The sequence below is a fragment of the Coptis chinensis genome, chromosome 4, assembly GCF_015680905.1.
Source record: "Coptis chinensis isolate HL-2020 chromosome 4, ASM1568090v1, whole genome shotgun sequence".
NCBI lineage: Eukaryota > Viridiplantae > Streptophyta > Magnoliopsida > Ranunculales > Ranunculaceae > Coptis > Coptis chinensis.
The window spans coordinates 21401244-21413506 of NC_141459.1; the positions used below are offsets into that span (position 1 = coordinate 21401244).

The window sequence follows — 12263 nt, forward strand, 5'->3', positions numbered from 1 at the left end:
CAGAGCATGAGATAATGAAATAAACAGAAAATGCCTTGTCTCTTCATTATGGGGCTCATTTAATTAAAATATCTGAATTCCATCAGTGTCATCTGTAGAAAAGAAATTTCTCACTACAAAGAATTATAAAAAATTGAAAAAAAATATCAAATTGTCATTGTGCTACCACACATCCATTAAAAAAAAACACCATCTATTATCAAAACTTACTAACAGAAAACAACAAACAAAAATCAATTAATATATGTCTGAAATCTCTGTAAAGAGAGTGCACTGGATGCGAACTTTCCTTCCGTGTTCGTCAACAAAATCCAAACTCATGAAATGCAAAAATGCAGCCAAAAACAAAATAGAGGGAACAAGAACTCCATAAACAAATAACTCCTTTCCTCAAGAGTAAAGCAACTAAAACTTCAGTTATACAAGCAAGCCAGCAGTTGAATGGATAAAATATATCGATAAATTAGAAAAACTAGAACAAGTTAACCCATTCAAAACAGAAGACCCTGATAATTGTGAATTTCCGAACAAAATCAGATGAAAACCCGTACCTTGCTCGATTCAAGTGGATATTGTCGTCTAAGAGAGGCAGAGTAGGTGTGAACGCAGAGAAATTCCCCTATTCCTAAAAGAAAAATCGCATAGAAATCAAAAAACGAAAACTTTGTACTATGAAAAAGTTCAAAATCGATGAAAGAGAGAAGAACGAACCACAATACAGACTTTGGAAGAGCTAATGAACACTGGTTAGGGAATCGAGTTCGACAAAAACTTGAATCGAGTTTTTTTTTTCGTAGAACACTTACATGGAACTTGGAACTGTTGGAAGGAAGGGGAGACCGAACGTGGGCTATTATTTGTGGGCTCTTGGAGTGGCGGGACTGAGAAATAATTGGGTCGAAGACTGTCACATAAAGTCTGGAATATGTAACTATTTTGGGGCAATGGTCACAAATAATATTCTACACATATACACATATACCCCTTCCTAAAAAAAAAAAATTGTGACAGTTCAAGATCCAACAGTTACAAAAAAAAACTTTTAAAACAGTCACAAAAATCCTTTTTTCTAGTAGTGTCTACATTGTTATTGTTTGTTGTCTATAATTGGAGTGTCCATATACAAACTATCTTAACGGGGATCGATTGGTATTGTTTTCCCCAACACTGGCAAGTTTTGTGTAAAATGCCTTTACCCGTAATCAAACTTGGGCTGAAATGAACAAAGTGTAAGGTTCTAACCAGTAGATCACCCACATTTTGATGTTAAGAGAACCTTAAAATTAGTTATTACTTATAAACAATATGTATATGATTTTTCACTAGATACTTTGAGTTTTACAAAAGCCCAATTTTAAAAACTCGCCTAGGGCCCCCACAATCTCAGAGCCGGCCCTGTTGAAAACTTAACATGTTATATAGTTTATTATCACTACGTGCGCATTTAACCCTTTCTTTTGTTCAAATTTTTAATGTGGTTAGTTTTACATCTGGAGCAAGTTGCCATAGTGAGATAGGATTGAACCCACATTTTCCTTTGCTTTTGGATGCTTTTATTTACATAATTCTGTACTTATAATTATCAACTTCTCCTAGTTTATCCCCAACATTTCAAATAGCTTTACGCAATTTTAGTCGCTTGGTTTCCGATTTTACTGTTGTCCGACACTCCTCTCAGTCTTTCTAACCACCATTATTCGCCCATGGGCACCATACGCTTCTTATGGTATAACTTAATTAGAAAGACATAATCAGTAAGCACCGTGAGCTCACTCTGTATAGTACACTGTTTTCTAACCATTAGCCTGACTCTTAAACACATGTTGCAAAGCATTCGGGGAAATTGAATTTTTGCTTTAAAAAATTGTTATGGCATTGCTACCGGATATGTTGTGTTGGAATGTTTGTTACTTTATTTAGTATTAGCAAGTATCTTGTAATCTTATTAAGTGTATTATCTTTTCCTAGATATGTGGATCTAGGAGATCTTATGTATTCATGGAGCTCATTCTTGTATATATATCTGCTGGTTATATCAATAAAAGATTATCAGAAATATTCATTAAACATCTTTGACATGGTATCAAGAGCCAACTCCGATTCTCTTTCCACTACCCCATTACTATAGGAATCGGAGCTTCTTTTTTTTTTTTTTTTTTTTTTTTTTTTTATGAAGTGGAAATTCTATTAATAATGATAACAAGTTTTACAAATAATTAGGACAAGCGTGCAACACAAGTTTGCGCCCTAGTCCTTTCCGAATGGCAAATCCTATCCTCCTAAAAACAAACTCATTAGAACCAACTGTCATTACGTTGCAGTCCATAACTTTCTGCAATCTCTTAAGGAGCTCAATAGACTGTTATTTATTTTTTTTTTTTTTCGGTCATATAATACAATTTGTATTTATTACCCTCTTCTTCCTTATCGTTCTTGTCTATTGATCTAGTTCATTGTTTGTATTCTATATCATAATGACAGACTTACCTACCAATAGTGATTTCATTGTTGTGCATTCCAATAACGATTTCGTAGTCATGTCTACTCTTTATATGAAAGAAATGTCCTCACTAATTACTCCAGAACAACTTGATGGTACTAATTACATCGAGTGGTCCTTGAATGCGCAGAACAAGATCAGGGGTAGAAAACATTGGGGCTTTATCTCTGGTACTAAGGATACTCCAACAAACATAAATTATGAGGAATATGAAGCTTGGGAGGACGAGAACTGTCTGGTCAAGTCTTGGCTTCTTGATGTAATGACCAAGGACATCAGGTCAATTTTTCTTCGCTTGTCTACGGCCAAGGAAATCTTGGACACTGCAAAACAAACTTACTCAATCAATCAAGATGCATCAAAGGGTTATCAGCTATATTGTGAGGGAATTTTTGTCCACCAAAATGGCGGTTATGTTATTTCTTATTTTGGAAAACTAAAGAAAATATGGCAGGAATTTGATGCTATTGAAGACTGCACTATGGAGTGTGCCAATGACATTAAGAAATATACCACAAAGGTTAATTCCCAGCGTGTGTATGTTTTCTTGGCCGGTCTTGATTCTCATTTGGATGGGGTTCGTGGTTATGTCCTTACTAATAGACTTCCAGACATACAGTCAGTTTATGCCATAGTTTGTGCAGAGGCGAATCGTCAGGGTGCCATGCTTGGTGGGACATCAAATGAAGGGACTCAATGGCGGCTCGGAAATCATTTGCTCGTCCGGATTCAAAGAAATGAGTTCGTAAGTGTACCCATTGTAATGGTGATAACCATGTAGTTGATACCTGCTTTAAGCTCCATGGTTATCCAGATTGGCATCTAAAGGGTAAGATGACGTCCCCCATGTCTTCTAACTCTAGGGCAGAGGGTTCAAGTTCAAAGAGTCACTTAGTCACTGCTGCCGGATTTTTTGCCCAGTTAGGTATATCTAATTGATCTGCTCTTATTGCTTTTACTGGAAATAGTGATTGGATAATTGACACGGGTGCTACTGATCATATGACTTGCGATCGCTATAAATTTACCTATTTCTCCTCTATTTATTCCAAACCAATCATTACTAATGCTAATGGTGTGTCATCTCCAGTTGTTGGTGTTGGCACTGTACCTCTGTCCCCTTCTTTATCTATCCATGATGTTTTATTTGTTCCATCACTAAACTATAACCTTCTCTCTGTTAGCCACTTAACCAAATCTAATAATTGTGTTGCCTTGTTTTTTCCTACTTACTGTATTTTTCAAAACATCCATACCAAGGAGAGGATTGGTAGTGGTAAACAAAGTGGAGGATTGTACTATCTGGAGGATGGTTTTAAACGGTCCAATCAAGGTGTACAAGCTCATGTTATGAATGACGATAATGTTAATAAAAATAAAGGCGAGATTTGGCTTTGGCATAGATGACTAGGACATCCCTCATTTGGTTATCTTAGGAGATTATTTCCATCTTTATTTAATGGTTGTAGTCTTTCTGATTTTTCTTGTGAAACCTGTGTAATGGCAAAAAGCCATCGTACTATTTTCTCTTCGAGTGATAATAAAGATGATGCTCATTTTTCTTTAGTTCATTCAGATGTTTGGGGTCCTGCCCCGCGTCCTACACATAACGGGATGAAATGGTTTATTACATTTGTCGATAACTGCACTCGGATGACCTGGGTATATTTTTTGAAACATAAAAGTGATGTTTGTACAGTTTTTCCCCTTTTCCATCAGATGGTGCTCACACAGTTTGGAATCTTTGTAAAGGTTGTTTGCTCTGATAATGGGGGTGAGTATTTCAAAAAAGAATCGACTGGCTTTATGCATTCGGCTGGTATTCTACATCAAACATCTTGCTCTTATTCCCCTCAACAAAATGGGGTTGCAGAACGAAAAAACAGACATCTTTCGGAGGTCACTCGGTCTTTATTAATTGGTGGTCATGTCCCATCTCACTTATGGAGTGAAACCTTGAACTCTATTGTTTACTTGATGAATCGTACACCTTCTAGTGTTGTTTAATTTCGGAAACCCTTAGATGTGTTTTTGATCACTGTACGCTTCCGCCCATTGTTCATTTAGCACCCTATATCTTCGGGTGTGTGGTGTATGTTCACTTACATACACAACAACGCACCAAACTTGATCCACGTGCGTTGAAGTGTGTATTTGTTGAGTATGGCTCAACTCAGAAGGGTTATATGTGTTATCATCCATCTTCTAAAAAAAAATTGTCTTAATGGATGTCATTTTCCATGAACATGACCTTTTTTATACAGAGATCACTGATTCTTCACTTCAGGGAGAAAATAGAAATGAAATGCAGAATCATGATGATATAATGGTCTTTGATTTATTGAGACCACAATCACCTAGTGATAAAAATCAATAGAAGAAGTCGATGCAACCTCCACTGAGTGCTCAAGTAAAGGATGTGAAGATCAAGTTCATGATAGTATATTACCTCCTACAATGGATCCACTAATCCAATCTTTTCCAGAAGACCCATTAGAGGTATCACCTGACTCTATTATTGTTGATTCCAATACTCATAGTGTTGGTGAGTCTAATATTCATGATGTTAATCTACCTAGTCTTAATTCTAAACTAGTTCAATATCATCTTCCACCTCGATCTAACAGTGGCCAACCACCAATTAAATATGCACCTGATCCTAAAGATAAAGTGAAATATCCCATAAGCAACCATGTGTTATCTCACAAATTGTCCAAGTCATATCCATCTTATGTATTCCAGTTATCATATATGTCTCTATTCCTAGTAAAATGCATGAAGCTTTAGCATATTCTAGATGGACCAAAGCTATGGCAGAAGAAATGATAGCACTAAAAAGAATGCCACTTAGGAACTTGTAATCTTACCAAAGGGAAAGAAGACAGTGGGGTGCAGATGCGTATTTACAGTCAAGCTCAAATTAGATGGGGCTATTGAGAGATACAAAGCTCGGCTGGTTGCGAAAGGGTATACACAATCTTATGGTGTAGATTATCAAGAAACTTTTGCACTGGTTGCTAAACTCAATACTGTGAGAGTACTTTTGTCATTAGCAGCTAATAAAGATTGGTCTCTTCTTCAGTTTGATGTAAAAAATGTATATATGGATACTCCCCCAGGTATACCTGAATACTCAGATACAACAATGGTCTGTAAACTAAAGAAGGCATTGTATGGGTTAAAACAGTCCCCAAGAGCTTGGTTTGGCAGGTTCACCAAGTCTATGAAGAAGTTCGGCTACAAACAAAGCAACTCGGATCACACTTTGTTTTAAAAACACAGAAGAGGTAAAATCACTGCTTTGATTATCTATGTTGATGATATGGTGGTGACAGGTGATAATCATGAGGAGATTTCTAGTTTACAATAGTATCTGGCTTCTAAATTTGAAATGAAACAGCTCGGAGACCTTAAATATTTCCTTAGGATTGAGGTAGCCCGATCAAAAAATGGTATTTTCTTATCCCAGCGGAAATATATTCTTGATTTATTATCTGAGATGGGAATACTCGGATGTAAGCCAGTTGATACTCCCATTTAGCAAAACCACAAGCTGTTTCTGTGTTTGAATGCAACTCCAACTGATAAGGGGAGATATCAGAAGCTTGTAGGGAAACTGATCTATTTATTGCATATCAGGCCAGATATTGCGTATGCAGTTAGTGTCGTGAGTCAATTCATGCATGACCCACGTAAACCTCATATGGATGCTGTAGAGCACATATTGAGATATTTGAAATCTGCTCCAGGTAAAGGCTTATTGTTCTCGAATCATGATCACCTAAAAGTAGAAGGCTACACTAATGCAGATTGGGCAGGTTCAGTGATAGGAAATTAGTCGGTCTAATCAAATAGACTAATCTAACCCTAGTTAAACCACGCAAGCGCACAACTATTGTTGAAAATAGTTGTGTCAAACGGGTCGATCCCACAGGAATTGCTATTTAGGGACAATTTAATACTAAAATATTACCTAACCTAATTCGACAATGTTGTTTTATAGAAATTTGGAATTGCTATTAACTAAAGCTAATTATTTTAACTACGTTTACGAAAATAATAAATTAAACAATTGAAATTAAACGAACGATTGGAGAGAAATACTAGGACTTTAGATTCCGCCACTAAACTTTTTAGTAAATATTTTAAGATTAGGTTTCAATGTTTCATTTTAATACGAGAAACATCCGAATGAGAATTCAGTGTTTCTCGGGATTTTATCGTGACAATACTATTTTTACATAAAAGCATCTTTCAAAATTCAGCACTAAAGATTAAACGTAAAAGATTACTCGTCTTTTTATGGCACGAATAATATCTAAATTTAATATTTGCAATTAAATCAAGCTTTGATCAATAACAGTATATATTCAAACGACTAAGGATGCATGACATACAAAGTGAAAGAATAAACTACTATCAATCGTGAATATATTGAACGAAGATTAATCAGTTAATATCTAAGTGAAATCATCAAAACCCAAACTCAAAATAATAACATCAAGGCTAGGGCTTCATCTTAGCCCTAGCTAATAGTTTAGCTGCACATAATAATCAAATTGAAAATAAAGTAAGGTGAGGAAAAACTTATGTCGACAGCAAGTTCCGCTTCGCCTTACTTCTTCTCCCTCCAATTCTCGCTCTTCGGCTCTCGGTTCTTCGGTGTTCTATTCTGTCTTCTGGATATTCTGGAGCGCTCCTTTAAGTTCTAATTACTCTTTCTTATATACTTGACTAACCCCAAGAGTTTGATTCTCATTAGAAAGTTTGGAGTTCGGTGGAACATATGCGAGCGATTCGGAATCAAATTGCAAACCCAAAGATCTACCCGCTCACGTCTCTTAGGAATTGGATACTGTTTTTTTTCTCCAAAAGAAAAACGGAATTAGAAATAAGGGTTTAAGCCCATGGGTGATCAGATGGTGCAGCTCAGTCGGTTCGGATATTTGATTTGTTAAGTCTCGAACTTTTCTGCTGTTGGAATTCAAGGGAAACTTTGCTCCTGTTCGCGTGAGAGATGGGAGGTCATAAGGGATTATACGGTGCATCCAGGATGGACAGGAAGTGGTGTGGCCATTAGTTTAACTAATGAAGGCATGTGCTGGGTTCAGACATTACAAAGAATGTTTGAAACTTTCTTGTTGGTCACGTGGGTGTAATTAAGCCCATAAGCCATGGGCCCATTTCCATTTAATTCCTTTTTGTCCTTTTTTCCTTAACCCAATGTTAAAAGGCCCAAAACCAATAATCAAGCCATCCAACACAAACAGTCTATTCACCGGTACTTGACACCTCCACTGAACAGTAAAACCAATGTCAGCCAACCAAACATTGAACTCATGTATTTTCGTTAGTTTTGCCACATTTAATCAACTTAACTTAAATTCCTGCAAAATCACCGAAAACATACTAACTAAATCAAGCGAATAAATTAAACGAACTAACTAATATAGAATTGAGCATAAATATATAACATTTATACGCTTATCAAACCAACAACAGAAGGTCTACCTCAGGATACTTCACTTTTGTAGGTGGAAACCTTGTGACTTGGAGGAGTAAAAAACAGCCAGTGATATCGAGATCAAGTGTTGAAGCTGAATATAGAGGTATGGCGTATGGGGTATGTGAGTTGCTGTGGTTGAGAAATTTGTTGAAGGATTTGGGTTTTAAACCAAAAGTGAAAATGAATCGGTATTATGACAATACGTCAGCTATAGAGATGACTTATAATTTTGTTCAACATGATCGGACGAAGCATGTGGAGATTGATAGATATTTTATCAAAGAAAAACTTGAAGCTGGAATTATCACTTTTCCATTTGTAAAATCTGAAGGCCAACTAGCTGATGTCCTTACTAAAGCAGTGGCTAGCAAGGTGTTTGTTGACTCTCTTGTCAAGTTGGGCATGTGCGATATCCACGCACCAACTTGAGGGAGGGTGTTGGAATATTTGTTACTTTATTTAGTATTAGTAAGTATCTTGTAATTTTAGTAAGTGTATTATCTTTTCCTAGATATGTGGATCTAGGAGATCTTCTGTATTCATGGAGCTCCTTCTTGTATATATATCTGTTGGTTATATTAATAAAAGACTATCAGAAATATTCATTAAACATCTTTGACATGTTGCTACCAAAATTTTCCTCCCTACCTAACCAAGTCACAGGGTTTACAGGGAAACAGGGAAAAGGCCTCGGTACCAAAACTGATGAGTCGTGAATAGCTACCAACATCATAGTTTGCGAAAAAAATTGATCACACAATATCCCTATGAAAATATGAGAAGGACTTGGGTCTTGGGCAGGCTCGGGCTCCATGAGTACAACCCAACGTGGCTGCGAATCGAGCACCTGACTATTGAATAGTGTTTTTTCCGATAATGACTATTGAATAGCTTGGTTTGGCTACCATCTAGACCTTAGATGGTTAGGTTATGATCTGGTTACACCCTAACACCCGTCCTTGTTGAAAATTTGACCCAATACAACAGTATAATGGCGATGGCGACCTCTCTAAATCTGTGACGATCAATTTCAACCAAAAAGCAAAATAAAAAAGGGTTTTATAGATCTGCACCCCTATTTTGAAACAAAATTAGACTTACCCCCCCCCCCCCTCCAAACTCACACACCGTGAAATGTCTCTGTTATCTTGTGGTGAAATGTCCTAAATACCCTTGTGTGTGTAAAATTACCTAAATATCTCCTTGACTTCAAAGACCAAGGTTTTTTAAAAATATATATAGCACACATATTAGCATCTTATGCACTCTAATCAACGGTCACGATTTGTGAAGCTTTAGAATGGGGTTGTTTCTCTTGTTCTAGGTTTGTATTAGGGGGGCAAGTCTAAATAAAATAATAATGTTGGGGGTGTTTATCTAATTATAGGTTTGTATTGGGAGTGCAAATCTAAATAAAAAGTTAGTAAGTAGTGTAATTCAGGTGTAGTTATTCTAGTTGTACTTGCATTGTGTAAAAGATATTTTGGGTAAAAGATTTTTGGTCTTGCAATCGTGACCGTTGATTAGAATAAATATGATGCTAACACGTGTGTTCTCTTTTTTTTTTTTTTTTAAAACTTGGTCTTCTGAAGTAAAAGAGACATTTAGGTAATTTTACACATGCAAAGGTATTTAGGACATTTCACTACGAGATAACAGAAACATTTCACGGTGTGTGAATTTGGAGGGCAAGTCTAATATCACTAAATTTGGGGGTAAGTCTAATTTCGTTTTAAAATAAGGGTGCAGATCTATAAAACCCAATAAAAAATAAATAGAGGACCAGTTCCATAGTCTCTGTCCGTAAGTTAGTCAGTATGTCTTGGCATGACTAAATGGGCAAGAGTCTTGTTTACACAAACCAAAGGCCAATCGGAATTCGGATTTGGATTCTAAACGGGCAATGGATTCTTTACCGTTTTAGAAACGAAATAACTTCTATATATTTGATTATTTCCTCCAGTCCAACTTTCGAAAAACATAGAAGAAGTGAAGCAGAACTTAACAATGGTGAACGTTGAAGGAAGAGATCATCACCGAGCAAGAACAACTGAGTCAAGTTACTTCTATTTCTCCGATGAATTGATTGAAGAGATACTCATCAGAGTACCGGCGAAAAGTCTTGTCGGATTCAAGTGCGTGTCCAAACGCTGGCGCTTCTTGATTTCCAATACAAAATTCTTGAACAAATTCAGGACTAGACACAAATCACTCCCTCCTCTCGTCACTGGTTTCTTTTTTAATTATGGTTATGGTAAAGTAAAATTCCATGGTTATACAAATGAAAGGAAGCAAGCGGATGTTACTATCGATGCAAATCTTAGTAGCATTCTTGGACATGTATATGTCTTTGCGGCTCACAATGGCCTGCTACTTTGCAAGCAGATGGCGCAGGTTAACAATTTTTGGTACGAAAAGAGTAACTATCTAGTTTGTAACCTTTTCACTAAGCAATGGATGGCCTTGCCTGAACTACGCTTCCGTAGTCACAACTACACCGCCCGTTTGTTTTGCTACGATTTGGTAGACTCTAATCGCCTTGAACTCGGTTTCAAGGTTGTTTATATTGGATATCACAACAGAGATGTGGGGCAAATGTTTATATATTCTTCAGAGACAAGAGAATGGGAAGAGTCGAGGATTGCCCATGGTCTTGGCTATGTCTATCACCGCTACGTCACTTTGTTAGATGAATCCATTTACATGTACCGCCATAACTATACAAAATTGCGTATTTATAATTTGAGGAAAGAAATTTTTCGTTTCTTGGAGCTGCCTACTTACGATGATTTTCAGAATTGGGATAATGCACTTTTAGGGGAATCAGTTGGATCTGTTTGTTATGCTCGGACAAGTCGGACTCGTATCGTTGTGTGGGTTCTTGTTGGTGGAGAAAAATGGACTTTGAAACATAATGTCAATTGTCAAAGATTGGTCCGTTATGAGTTCCCAAAGAAATCAGCATGGGACAAGACAAGGCTGTTTCCACTCGCTTTTGATATGCTAAATCAAGAGAGGATATTGTTAAATGTGAATGGAAACACTGTTTTATATGACATGAACTTAAAAAAGGCAGAGCTCATCAATAATTTAGATTCCGAACCTCTCGACTCTGTCATCCCCTACTCCCTTCCAGCATGGGTTCCTTGCTTAAAGATGACCTAGTGTATTGAAACCATTATGTACTTTGTTCATATATGGAAACTTATGTTTTATAGTAAATTGTCATTGCTTTCTTTTGTTGAAATTTGTAATGGCGACTTCAAATTAAGCTATGGATCATGTTGCAATAATTAAAGAGGAAACCACAGTTTCTTCTGCCCTTGCCACATGGTTTCGTGCTTCTATTTATCAACTACTCATTGCGTAGCATCCCCCTACCAGTATATTGTCTATAGAATAGTTGATATTTTCATTTCTACTACCCTTGTTCGCCGTAGGAAGCTGTCCCTGTATTTCATAGATTGAGAGACTTCTAAACTATTTGTTGGGGTTTATACGAATACCAATCGATTTTCCCACAACACAGATAATTTGTATTTAAACATAATTCAACTCCAGACAAATTTTAAATATCAACTACAACTTATACTAACATGCCCAACTCGCTAAACAACTATTAACAACAGATAATAATGTAAAGCAGAATTAAATGCATACCACAACACAAAGATATACCGTGGTTCGACCCAATGATGCCTACTTCCACAAGAACTAATCCTTTATAAAGTAGGAAGAAAGATTGCAATCACTCCTTGCAGTCTCTCACCTTACTAGATCACTCCTCTCTTTTTACAGGGTTGTATCTCTATAAAGGTTATCTCTCAATCTTGATTGCTTTCAAGATTGGGTTTCTCTCTTTATTCTTGTGTATTTTCGTGTCTCTTCTGAGTGTTAGGTTTTGCCAAAAACCCCAACCCTTATTGCAAACTCGCGGTCCACAAAAATAGAATTCTCCGAAAAATAGGCATGGGCGCAGGTCGCGCTGAAGGTACTGGAGGTCGACCAAGGCATGAGCGCGGGTCGTGCCTTGGGCAAGCCTATTCTGAGCGCGGGTCGCGCTCTGGGTTATGCACGCAAGCATAACACCTTTTCTCCTCATGTGAGGGATAATGCCAACAATCTCTCCCTCCCGAACAGTGAGGGGGGATACCTCCATGCAATTTCCAAATCAACAGGAGTCTGCTACCATTCCGGTAGCATAACAAACATCAAACTTACATTTCGATAAGACTTTGGTCATCATATCCGACCCGT

The 12263-nt window shown here is 37.0% G+C and overlaps 1 protein-coding gene across 1 annotated transcript; it reads left to right on the forward strand.

The window, feature by feature from the left end:
• The first annotated feature begins 9832 nt into the window (after nucleotides 1–9832).
• Nucleotides 9833–11171, forward strand: LOC147502561 (putative F-box protein At1g47300). Its single transcript, XM_086604563.1, has one exon. It carries the CDS (start codon nucleotides 10014–10016, stop codon nucleotides 11169–11171), a length of 1158 nt encoding a protein of 385 aa, XP_086460689.1. The 5' UTR covers nucleotides 9833–10013.
• The last annotated feature ends 1092 nt before the right edge of the window (nucleotides 11172–12263 follow it).